Source organism: Anomalospiza imberbis, chromosome 21, assembly GCF_031753505.1.
Source record: "Anomalospiza imberbis isolate Cuckoo-Finch-1a 21T00152 chromosome 21, ASM3175350v1, whole genome shotgun sequence".
Taxonomy (NCBI): domain Eukaryota; kingdom Metazoa; phylum Chordata; class Aves; order Passeriformes; family Viduidae; genus Anomalospiza; species Anomalospiza imberbis.
The window spans coordinates 2,521,065-2,533,569 of NC_089701.1; the positions used below are offsets into that span (position 1 = coordinate 2,521,065).

Sequence of the window (12,505 nt, forward strand, 5' to 3'; positions counted from 1 at the left end):
GGAGCCACCTGGGATCCACCGACCAAATCCACTCAGGATCCACTGACCAGAGCCACCCAGGATCCACCGGCCGAATCCACTTGGGATCCACCGACCAAATCCACTCGGGATCCACCAGCTGGAGCCAACTGGGATCCACAGACCGAACCCTCTCGGGAACAATGACCAGAGCCACCTGGGATCCACCGATTCCAGGATCCACCGCTCCTGCAAAAACCACTGGAGCTGGGATTCACCAACCGCTCCCAGGGATCCGCTGTCCTCGCTATTTATTTTAAGTCTGTGTGGCCCATTCAGCAGAGGATAATACATCCAGCTTTGTTATCCCCCGATTTCCAACTACATGAGGCCGGGTTTATATTTCCTTTCTTACTTCTGGGAAAGCCTAGGCAGCAGAAGTGATGTGTCCAAAATCAGTGGTGAAGCCACAGATAAAATTATGAAATGTCATTTCACAGATGCAATGAGAGGAAAGTGAAGTGTAGAAGACCCACTGCCCCAAGTCTGACTCCATGCTGAATTGGTGCTCCTTATTTTAGATACATGCAAGGCACATTAAACAGAGAATAAAATATCCAGCTTTGTTTACCTTCTAGCGAGGAATCCGTGAGCTGGAGGGGCTGGGCTGGTTATTGGCTTTTCATGCAATAGACTTATGTCCACCTTGGAGCCCTTATTCACAGGGAAACCTTTTAAAAAGACAAATGAAGACATTTAATAAATATGCTCTTCATAGAAATGAAATGGCCTAAGCTTTGGCATCTATTCACTGCCTACTTACGTGTGAGCACTTCATTCCAATACAGCTCTTCTTATCCACAGGTTTTTTAACTACATGGGCTTAGGTTTATAATTCTTTTACTTCTGGGAAAGCCTAGGCACCAGAAAGTGACATGTCCAAAACGGGTGGCAAAGCTACAGATAAAATTATGAGATGCGGTTTCACAGGTGCATGGAGAAGGGAGGAAAGTAAAACCCAGGAGAGCCACTGCTCAGGGATTTTCCAAGGCACAACATTTCCAATAAATAGCCAAGGGGAGATGAAGCTTAACCCCTGCCTGTAGCTTTGAAAGACCTGGGCAGTGGCACCTGAGCATCCCTGCTGTGTCATGTCAAAAGGATTTACCTTGCAAGGTGTTGCTCAGGTCACCTGCAGAGCTGAGGTGAATCTGTCCTGCACTGCAAGTGATCCAGGGCAATTCTTCCCTCTCAGCACTCCCACCAGGCAAAGGAGTTGGCATTCCCCTCTGTCTGTCCAGGGCTGTTGCTCCCTCAGTGCTGCCCAGCAGGTCAGTCCTGCCCAGTCCATGACATTCCCTATCGGATGTCACACGAAGCACTTCAGGGTCTGTGGTGTCCAGAAGCATTTCTGCAGCCATTGTCCTCTCTTGCCAATCCCTGGAAGTCTCAGGTTCTGGGGCAGAAGGAGGTTCACTGTACAGGTCCAGAGCTGTCTCTGTTGATTGTTTGTCAGCAGAGGCTTTAGCCCAGCTGGCTGCACTCAGCCTCTTCCTTGCCACATCAATCTTTTCTGCAAGTTCCCTGGACAGACTGTGAATGGCTCTCATTCGATCCTGTTTGCTTCTCTGTGGAGAAAGCCCGAAAGATGAGTCCTTGGAGGAAGGTCTTGCATCTTTCTGAGGAACAGAAAAGCTCAGAGGAGGTGAATGCAGAGCTGGGGTAGAGCAGTCCCTCAAGTCTCCACATTTCAGAGGACTGAGAAACCAGCGTTCGGATTCCAGTGGTGCTGGAGGACCTGATGCTTCTCCTTTTTTAGGCGATTGAGCTGTTTCCAGGAGTTGATTCCTGTTGAAAAAAAAAAAAAATAACAACAGGAGAGAGATGTCTGCAGTGTGAGCTGAGAAAGTGGTTTTCTACGATGCCTTTTATGTCTGAGTACCTGCCTCTGTGATCTTCAGGTGATAGAGGAGAGGATGTTTCCTCCACCCAGGCCATGAAACTCCTTTCCAGTACTCCCCCACTGGTTTGCCTCTGAAAGAGAAGAGCCCAGCAGTGTAAGCACTCAACAGCTGGCAACAGAAGAGTAATGTTTGTTTTTTATTCCACCTAATAATTTGCTCATGTAACTAGAAAAACTGCTCACACCACACAGCAAACCTTCTTTTAGGTCAGGCAGTGGAGATTTCCAGGTTTTTGGCCTGAAGTCGAGGGTTCCAGCCCTACCAATGAGCCTAGCAGTTTATGCCATAATTATAAGCTAATTGCTCTGCTTTTCTAGATAAAACCTTTTCTCCCTGGCACGTCAAAGCATTTGTATGAAGTGTTTCATGTCCTACACGGTGCTGCACTGATCAAGATTGGAGGGGTTTCAATCTGCCACTCCTTAGGACTTACTTGCTCCAATTCACACTGAGGATCTCCTTTGGCAGAACCTGTTTTCCCAATGGGTTTGTGCATCTCATCAGGACACGATTTCTTCCCAATAGCTTCTTTTTGTTTCCTGTACACTTCTTGCAACTTCTTCTTCCTCATCTCCGCAGCCTGTGCCAAAGACTTTTTCTCTTTGAGGAGTTTTTTCCTTCTTTCTGCCTTTTTTCGATAAATAAATTCCTGAATGCTTTCAGGGCTGTAGGGGTGAGGTTTTTTAAGCTTTGCCCTCCTCTTTGAAGATTGCTTAAGGTTTTCTTTCTCAGACCCTTTCTGTCTCTGAGGAGATGCACTTCTTCCTCTGCTGCAGCTTCCTGAGGTGCTGGGCTTGGCTCCATCTTTTGTTAATGAAAGTCCAGGGGAAGGAGAATGGATCCCTTGGGACTGGTGTTTCACAGCGTCTCTGGGGAGCCTGATATGTCTGTGTTCCTCACAGGACTGCCTTTGCAAGAGAAGGTTCCTGAGTGCTTGGTTTGTATCCTCTGTGGGTGCATTGCTGCCCCTTTCAGCCTTGCTGGGAGCGACCACAGCGCTTTGGGCTCCAGGGCTCCTCCCCACACATTCATTTCCCTTCACTCTGGAGCTGTTTTCCATCACTGGCATTGCCCCAAGACCTCGACCTCCTTCCAAAGGTTCTGTGGGAAAGATTTGGAAACAACAGTGATGTAATTATTCCAGAGAGTAACAATTCCTGTATCTATAGTGTGCATCTCCCAGCCTGCTTCCAACTGCAGCTCTGAGGACTATTTGCACTGTCTGTTGTAAAATCTGTGGTATTCAAGGGAGAAGATAAATCTGTAAAGGTGGAATTTGAAGTTGCAGTGGCCAATTTTTATTGCAAGAGCCATTAAAGAAAGGTGTTCAGAAGGGTCTGGAAAGCTTTTGTTTAAATTAGGTTTAATAAACCTTTTTTTTCTTTTTGGGTGTGCCAAAACAACCAGTGCTGTAGAAGGACAGCTGTACCAAAGGTCTTTGCTGTGCTCTGCTCTCCAGTTCTGCTCCTCAAATGTGGAAGTGGAGGGGGTGGACCCAGCAGCCTTCTAGCCAACTTCTGACCTTCTCTCCATGCTGAAACACCAGGTAGATTCACACCTGAAACAGAGAGTTTGTATTTAATTATCAAAGCCCCACGTGTTCTTTGAAAGACTATTTTAACTCTTTTATTCAAGTCTATTTAATGGTGATTTCCAGGAATCACACTCAAGGTGTGGGGAGATCTAAAAAGTTTCAGTCAGAGCAGGTTTAAAATAACATTTTAAAAAATTGTTGCTACTTTGATAACAAAAAGTTTTTAAAGCACTCAAACGTTGGAGGCTGCCGGGGTCATGAATCAGATGAGTTCAGGAGTATAAAATGTGAAGGTTCAGTGCTTTCCTAAGGCTTTACTATCAGTAATTGTATAATTTAACACTTAAAGTGTGTTCACACAGTCTTACAAGTTTTACTCAGAAATCACTGACTCTCAGAGGTCTCAAGAACACTGAGAAAAGGTCAGGACTTCCTGGGTACCAGCACATTTGAGAACTGAAGGGAAGGGGATAACAAAATTATTGTTTTCCTTCCTTTGAAGTGATTACTTCAAACTCACCAGAGGAAATGAATTCATTTTTAAACTGGTGAGAATCAGCAGGATGTGGTGTGGAAGAATCAATGGAGGCTACAGGACGAGGGACAATGTCTAATGTAGAAATAAACTGTGCAGAATGCAGCACAAACAAATTACTCTTGCTTAATAGGTGGTGTCACATAATAGACAACATTTATCACTGTTTTACTTCATAATTTCAGATTGCATTCACCAGCATGCCAATACTGGCACAATTATGTATTTATTGCAAACACTTATCCAGCACAAGGTGGCTGAACAGGTGCTTAGTTGGGTTTTGCATGGAATTCTACCCCCCAAAATCTCCCCCAGTTAAAACTCTCGAGGTTTTTTTTTTTTTTAAAGGAAAGATTTTACTCTGAAATCAGCCTCAGTTTGTGTGGTTCAGTGCTCAGTGTGGGGCAACAGCTTCTCCTCTGTACCACGGCCTCTGACTGAAGGAGTCACAGCCAACAGCTTTTATTCCTCATTTGCAGCAGCCTCTGAGACGCCCTGCAGGCTCCTGTGAACCGTGTCACAGGGAGAATGATGTTTTTCAGACAAGGAAGAGCTGCACTCCCTGTGGGGCTGAAGTCACTTCCTATAATCCCATGGACTTCCTTTGGAAGGAATTATCACCAGATCTGTGCATGGTGTTCACAGCAGGAACTCAGAGGGAATTGCCAGAATCTCCTGGGCTCAGGAGGGCTGGGATCCATCCATGTCTTTAAGGAAACACCTTGCCGTGTCACTTTGTTTTGTTTTTAGCAGTAGCAAAAATGCATATATTTTGTACCCTGTCTTAGCTTCTCTGAATGCACCAGACAAATTATTTTATGGATCTAACAGTCTTTGCCTCACCATGTTGTTTATTTCAATTAAATCTTCTTTTTATCTGTATCTTGTTCATTAACTACAGCAACTATGATGCTAAAGTTCATGAGCAGCCTGCATTCCTGATGAGAACAGTTGATAGAAGAAATTCTTTTGATTTAAATATTCTCCAGGGTTTTTTCCCTACCTACGAACAGATGAATATTTTATAGCTGTGGTGACTTAATTTTTTGTTAACTACAGCAAATTTATAATTCATCAAATTCCTGAGTACTCTGGCTCTGACCCCTGCCCCTCATTCATCTCTTTGTAGCCCTGCCTTGGCTTTTTCAGTGACAGAAACTAATAGCCAATAAAGACACCATGACACTGGCAGTTACAATGATGAATGCTTCACGTGGCATGGTCTTATTATGACCCACTCTCAGAGGAAGAGCAAGCCATTTTTCAAACAATCCATTAAAACAAAAAAAAAAAAAGGGTGAGAAGGAAATTATTACATATTTCATGCATTTTAAATCATACTTAGGGACTACAGCACACTACACTGATAATTCTATCTGGATTAGAGAGCTTGGATATTTTTATTTCTGTTTCACACAAGTGACTTGGGAACTTGGCAGGTGTAAAGTACAACCCACAGCACTTCCACTTCTTCCCCACAACATTTGAATGGAACCATTTCTATGCAAAGCCATAGCATTGAATGGGTAAAATGACACCAGGAATTCCAACCTGCCCTTAGAAGTACCTGTCAAATAAAACTGAGAACCAGCAATTGAGACTTGGATAATTCATCTGACTTCTCACTGCCTGGATTCAGTCCCTGCTTGGCAGGCCAGGAAATCCCTGCCTTTGGTGGCACCCTTAATTCATTAGGGAAAGATAACTGAATAGGTGACAGACAGCTCTTCCCACTGAGGATGTCCGACTTAATTTTCATTTCTGATGAATTTTAATTCTGGCAGGTCTGGAATTCAGCTGCTGCAGGCAGTTCTGTTCATCAGTCCTTGTAATTTCTCATGGTTTTCAGCCTTACCTTCCCCTGTCACTGCTCTCTCCAGAACACAGGACTTGTGTGAAAGCTGCCTCTGGTGTTCTGTTTGAATTCTCCAGGCTGAGCTTCTCTCTCTTTGGTCTTTAATCAGGAGGTGAAAATAAAACACAGAAAAGAATTAGTGTATCTAAAATCAAACTTGTTGAACCCAACAATCCAATCCCAGCCCCATTCCCCTGAAATGCAAAACCTGGAGTCTTTTAATTGAAACTGGTCACCAAATATGCAGGACTCCTTTATTTTATTTTTGTTGTATAGATGTCCCAGCAAAGGAAGCAATGGCCTGGATCCATCCCTGAGGCTCTATCCATGACCCTGTCTATCCATACAACACAATAAACAGCCCTGCCCTAACTGCTGCATCCCATGGGTGCAGTGGGACACCCCCCTTAGTGTCTCTGGAGATCCAGGCCAGCCTTTCCATGCAGAGCAAACACCGAATACTCGAGGAAGTTCCCAATTATGATACCTCATTGCTAACCTGGGATCTTTTGGCTTTTTTATAATCCCTTCCTTGTCCAGGGATGGTAAATCCTTCTCTGCCTGGTATTCTATGCTCTTCATCAGGCAAGGAGAGAACAGAGTTGGGTTCAGAGCACTAAAACCCAGAAGAACAAATGTTTGAGAGCCATTAGGCTACAAGGAGCTGTGCAGATGCTGGTATTCAACAGCTGAGCTCCTGCACGTGTGGAAAGCAGCACTGGGCTCCCAGGGCAGGGCTGCAGGTGTCTGCAGAGGGAATACTTGGCAAAGCAGCTGTGGCACACTTCCTTCAGTAGGAGGGTACAGGCAGACAAAGTGAACGAGATGCAGCTGAACTGAGTGTCTGGAGCTGTGGATCCCCAGCCTCAGTCTGTGTGTGTCCCACAAGTGGAACAGTTTGTCTGGCAGTTCTCTCACCCAGTTATGCAAAATGGTCTGGGTTAAAAACAAACTGAACAAGCCTTCCCTTGGGAATGTCCCAAGGAGGCTCAGCCTGGACTGTGACTCTGGCTTTAGGAGGGGTACCATCAGGCACGGGTGACAGAAAGTGCTGCCTGATGCAGCTGGGAAGGGACACGTGGCTGCCACAGACCTGAGGGCAGCACCACAACATCCCTGCAAACGGTGGCAGGGAGCAAATCCAAGGGAAATGCCCCTGGAAGCTGGCAGGGCATGCCAGGGATGCCAGTGCCCAGTGAATTAACACTAATGCTATTACAGCAATGAGATTTATTACGTGCAGCTTTTCAGCTCCTCCAGTCCCGTATTCCTCAGTAATCCCCCTTGGCTGAGGCTGCCAGGCTGGCCCCGGGCAGTCCCAACCCCACGCCTTGCTCCCAGCAATCCCAGATCTTGAACCACACTAAACTAAAGTGACAGCTGTAGATGGATGGTTCTTCAGCCCCAAATTTAGCAGCAAAGCAGGATAAGAAGGTCTAATAATATTTGCTTTCAGATCCACACCAGTTCCACTGAATGAACTGTTAAATCCCCTGTAATGCCTCTGAACGACACAATTCCTGTTTTAAATACCTGTGGTGCCTCTCCTCACTACTGCTCTGCTGGCTCCTGTACCATGTTTTCTATGTGGCAAAAGGAAGGATGTGGGATGAAAGGGGAGAAAAAATAGATTTGCAGCAAATTCTTTACTATTTGAGGAAATTTATGAATTTGGGTGTGCTGGGGAGTAAATCCAGTGGGTGGGATGTACAGCACAGGGAGGTTTGGCCCTGCAGAAATAAATGGATTTCTCACAAGAACATGGGTGATGTCCCCCAGATACCACAGGGAAGGGTGGAATCTGTGCTAAGTTGTTCAGCTGTGCCAAAGCACTGCTAGGGAGTACCCAGTTCCAGCCTTTCTCCAGAGATTCCAGACCACCACTGACCTCTGTGAGCTGGAGCAGGAGGAGCAGAAGCCACTCTGCAAACCTTTCTTTTCAGGGCTCTCTTTGGCAGGGGGTCTTCAGCAAAAATCAGGCGCTCCTGCTCCCAGGGTGCTGCTTGCTGCTTTCTCCTCTGCTCCTGGATCCTCTTCTTAAGTTGCTCTAATTTATTCTGGGGTGACTTTCCCCACAGCTCTTCCAGCCTCTGATCTCTGGCCTTGCTGGCTGCTGAAAGGTGGGATGTGGGAAGCAGGAAAGCCGTGGGCACGGGAGTGCTGCTGCCACATGGGGCAGAGAAGGAGCTGCTCCCTGCAGGGCAGCGAGGTGGGCCACGCAGGCAGCAGGGAGATTTTTCCTTCTGTGCTGGGAATCCTCTTGAATCTCCCAGCTTCCTGAAATTGTCCTTTCTTGGGCTGTCCAAGCTCTTTGCAGGTGCCCATGTCCCAGCTGAGCCTTTTCCATGCACAGCCCAGTTCCTGGCAGGGCTGCAGCGTCCTGAGGCTGCCCTGGGGGACAGGGGGGACATTCTGGATGGACCAGAGATCACAGCAGAGCTCCCAGGCAAACAGGTCTGTGAGCGAGCAGGGGAGAGAACAGCAGAGCTTCTCTCTCTTCAGAAAAAGAGAAACAAGGGTCAGTATGTAGGATTAAAAATTATTAAATTGGTCAATACACTGACATGAGTGACTGCTGAGTTTGTTCATGTTCTGATGTGACCTCAGCATCTCCACAGAATCAGCACTTTGCCAGTCACCAGCAGTCTGGCAAATGAAGATAATTCTAGGGAAGTACATACAGTGCAACTTGTGATCTGATATGAGGAATTATGAGCATGGGCAGAGAACTGATATCAGGCACTGCTTTCCTCCAGGGCCTTGTTGGTCACAGCTGGGGGAGAAATTGTTTGGTGACTCTTTTGTTCCTTTTTTCCCTAATAAACAGTCAGGTGCTAAACTTTTTCTGAAGTCCTGCATCCCAAATTTTAAATCCCTTTATGTGTGCCTTCACCAGCTCACCCCCCAAGTGCTGCACACTCAGGTTATTATTTACCTTTGGGCTAGAGCAATCTCACTGCTCTTTTTCTCGCTCAAAGCTGTTTCATCTTTGTTCCTCTCGCCATCTACAGCACATCAAAACTATGTCAATGCCAAAATGTCAAAAATATTCCTTAACCATTAAATTCAAAGAGCAACTTTGACTGGCGACTATCCCCCCAAAAAACCTGGCCCATAAATATTAAATAAATATTAAAGGCTAGCAGCTGAAACTGTTCCCAGCCAACAAACCACCTCAGAAACAAATATTTAACAGATGCAAAAATAACAAGTGAAGTCTGTTCTTGTCATTAACTTCTAAGAACATTCTGGAACGGGGTTAAATTTCCTGCTTTTCCTTTCTCCCACTTCATCTTTTAGAAACGATTTTAAACACATAATGTATTTCCTGCCAAAGTTAGCAAACAAAATGCTGCATTTACATCAGTTTATCTCTAGGGAAGGAACCCTCAGAGGAGAAGCACAGAGAGCTGTGACTGTGCTGTAGCTGGTGGGTGTTGATGCTGCAGCTTTTGCTTGAGCTCTCCCCAGCAAGATGTGACTTCCTGTGCATTGTGATACTTTGCTGGGAACACACAGAAAGCTGATGAAAATACACACTTGCCTCAAAAAAGAGGGGTTTTCACGATCTCCTGTCATCTTCCCTTCCCTCCAGCACCAAAGCCTTCCCATCTCAGCAGTTTCCCAGTAACTCAGAACTCACCAAAGCTCTTTTTGTACCAAAGCTTTCTTCTGGCTGCCTGTGATTTGGCACAGCTCCACGTTTGATGATAAAATTTGTTTTCAATCCTTTGTAGCTGTGAAAAAGCAGATTTTTCTTTTGAAGGGAGACATATGTTTTGGGTTTTTTTCTGGAGACGCTTTTTGCTGGCACCCCCTGCTTCTCTGATTAGTTTTGCAGCTCCTAGTTACTGTGTAAATACTGGCTTGTCTGAGCATGTTCCCAGTGGTATTTCCTACAGTTGGAAAGAATGCAATTGACTGGGAAGATAAGAGGTGAAATCACCTCTCTCCTTTATTTACTCTTTGCATGTCTGTGTGCCTCAGATTTTTACTGATGTTTTTAAAAACAGCTTAAGCTGGAGGTGACCCCAGCCAAGAGCAACTTCAGCAGTGGGATGCTGCTGTCAGGCTTTGCTGTGCAAGCAACACCCCGTGGATTTGGATAATATTCTGCATTTATCCAAGGAATGTCAGTTATGATGGCAGCTGCTGTGCTCACAACTCCATCATGTTCCCTACTAAGAGGATGATAAGACAGAGAGAATCCAGAGGATGTCCCAGCTGTTTTTCTGCTCAGGGCTTCAAACATGAGCAAGGCAAAGCTTTGTCTGTTCCTGTAATTCACTTTGTGAGTGCTGTGAAACTGGGTAAAATTCCTTGCTTTTCCCCTTATCCTCTCTTTGTTATTTAGCAAATAAGGAGGTGATGTGTTCACTGGGAAAAAAACAAACCAAGTGGAAGGTTTACATTGCTGTCAATTACAATATTTCCGTAGAATTCAGCTGTGGAGTTGATGCACAGGCAGCTGACAGAAAGAGATAAAGGTGTGTGACAGCAGGTGCTCCCTGGACTGCACATACCACTGCTTTGACTTCCTGGAGACTCTTCCAAGCCAAGGCCACAGCTGTGCAATCAAGAGATGAAAGATATTTTAGCATCTCTTCACTATTGACAGTTTCCCCTCATGCCCAAGCCAGAATAGATCACTGAGCTGGTGGCTGAAACACAGAACTGCTCCTGAAAAACTGTGTCTGGGCTGCTTTTGTATTTCAGTGTGCGCTGAGTTCCATCAGCTCTCTGGGCTATGTTAGTGCTTATTCAGCAAGATCCTTGCTGATATTAGCACACATTGAAAAAAGACTGAGCCGAATTTCCAAATTCAGTCCTATGTGTAGTAATTGCTTAAAAAAAAAAACCCCAAACCCATATAGGATTCATCATGAAAGAATGGCTCATGTCTTTTTATGGGAAAAAAAAAAAAAGTGACACATGACACATCAGCTAGAGAGAAGCTCCTGCTGTGAACTCATTGAACACACTCGACAGAAACTGAGCTGTGATGCTTTCAGGCTGAGGAGGTTCCCAGAGCAGGTTTCTTTAGAAAACAGCATGAAATGGGGGATTGGTGTTGCTGTAAGGGCCATGAACAAAACTACCCAGAGCTCTCCAAACTTCAAAATATTTGCTCCATTGTGCCTGAAGTCATACAATCCAGATTAAACTAAGCACTGAAGTCTTTCCACAAGTGATAAATCCTGGGTTTAAAATAAAGTTACCCAAGTCTTTGCTACAACTGTGCAGAGGAAAGTGGAAGCTCATCACCCACATACCAGTTTGAGGATCCAGCTCTCCAGAGGCAAAGCTGTTCTCCATTTTTCAGCTCTGCTCCAGCTCTGCTTACTTGGTCTCCATGTCTGAAACAACCATGCAAAAGGACAGGTCACTGCTGCCCTCTGAGACAGCCCAGGGCATTTATATGCTGATATAAATATAAATTCACTCATCTCTTATTGCTGACTGCCCATAAAGAGCCTCAGCATTTACATTTTTTGTGGTGTTTGCAAATGTTAGCTGCTATTATAAATTTGTGAAGGAGTCTTAGGAGAGGCAGGGATATGACAGCTGGTAAATGTCCTGCTGTGGGTCAGTGCACTTTGCAGAGCTGCCTGGGAGCTCAGGAATGGTCAGAGAGTTGGGAAAATCAGCTCCATCCATCCATCCATCCATCCATCCCTCCGTCCATCCCTCCGTCCATCCCTCCATCCATCCATCATCCATCATCCATCCATCATCCATCCATCCATCCATCCACCATCCATCCATCCATCATCCATCCATCCATCCATCCATCATCCATCCATCCATCCATCCATCCATCCATCCATCCATCATCCATCCATCCATCCATCATCCATCCATCCATCCATCCATCCATCATCCATCCATCCATCCATCCATCCATCCATCCATCATCCATCCATCCCCCTGCTTCTGCCAGCTCAACACTTACCTTTTGAAGGCTCAGCCACACATGGAACAAAATCTCCACTTAGGAGCTGTGCAAAAGCCCTTTGGAGATGATCTACAGTCTTTCAAGAGTGGCTGATCCCAAAGGCTCCTCCAAAGAGGGGTGTGAGAGCGATCCCAGCACTGAACTTCCCTCGTGCTGCTCCATCCACAGGCTCCAGCTCCTGCTACCAGCTGGGAATGCAGGAGAGACACGTCCCAGGTCAGTCCCTGCCCTGCCCATGAGTCCCAGGAGGAATGAGAGGACCAGAGGAGTCCCACCAACCCCTCCAGGGCTCAGCCATCGCCACACCTTTGTTTGTGCCCCTCTGTGCAGGGCGACAGCAGCCACAGAGCAGGGAGGGGCTGTTGGGAGCAGAGGAGAAAACAAACAGCAACAAGAGGAGCTGAATGCTGATCTCAGCTTGCAAACACGTGGCAAGGTGCCAGCAGATTTCGTGACAAGCCCTTGTGTCCTTTCCAGGGTGTTCAGTATCCTGGTGGTGACCACTGGCAGGGCTGGGTGGCTGTAGAGGGCAGGGCAGGGTGACCAGCCTGGGGCCCAGGTTGGAACAGCTCTGCACTTCTGGGATGCCAGAGCAGGGAGAGGGACCAGATCTCCCTGAGTCCTCATCCCCGGGCATCTTTCCTCATTGCAGAGTGGCTCTTCCCATTCCAGGGCTTCTCTCCTCACACCTTCCCCTGTGGGC

The 12,505-nt window shown here is 46.2% G+C and overlaps 2 protein-coding genes and 1 long non-coding RNA gene across 3 annotated transcripts in view; 1 reads left to right on the forward strand and 2 right to left on the reverse strand.

Moving 5' to 3' along the window:
- The window catches only part of LOC137486088 (uncharacterized), a 20,383-nt gene extending 12,387 nt beyond the window's left edge, over nt 1–7,996 (reverse strand). Inside the window, exons 1-7 of the mRNA XM_068211062.1 lie at nt 7,735–7,996; nt 5,847–5,945; nt 3,352–3,480; nt 2,356–3,023; nt 1,901–1,992; nt 1,127–1,806; nt 590–689 (exon numbers count right to left, since the gene is read on the reverse strand). Of these exons, the coding sequence (XP_068067163.1) occupies nt 590–689; nt 1,127–1,806; nt 1,901–1,992; nt 2,356–2,991 (1,508 nt within the window). The 5' untranslated portion in view covers nt 2,992–3,023; nt 3,352–3,480; nt 5,847–5,945; nt 7,735–7,996. The remainder of the gene's footprint in view (nt 1–589; nt 690–1,126; nt 1,807–1,900; nt 1,993–2,355; nt 3,024–3,351; nt 3,481–5,846; nt 5,946–7,734) is intronic.
- The window catches only part of GPSM1 (G protein signaling modulator 1), a 102,989-nt gene that overhangs the window by 12,085 nt on the left and 78,399 nt on the right, over nt 1–12,505 (forward strand). The gene's annotated exons all lie outside the window — the stretch shown is intronic.
- Nucleotides 8,025–9,898, reverse strand: LOC137486092 (uncharacterized). Its single transcript, XR_011005573.1, has 3 exons — nt 9,490–9,898; nt 8,782–8,851; nt 8,025–8,342 (listed from the first exon to the last, which is right to left on the reverse strand). It is a non-coding gene; the product is annotated as an uncharacterized lncRNA (long non-coding RNA).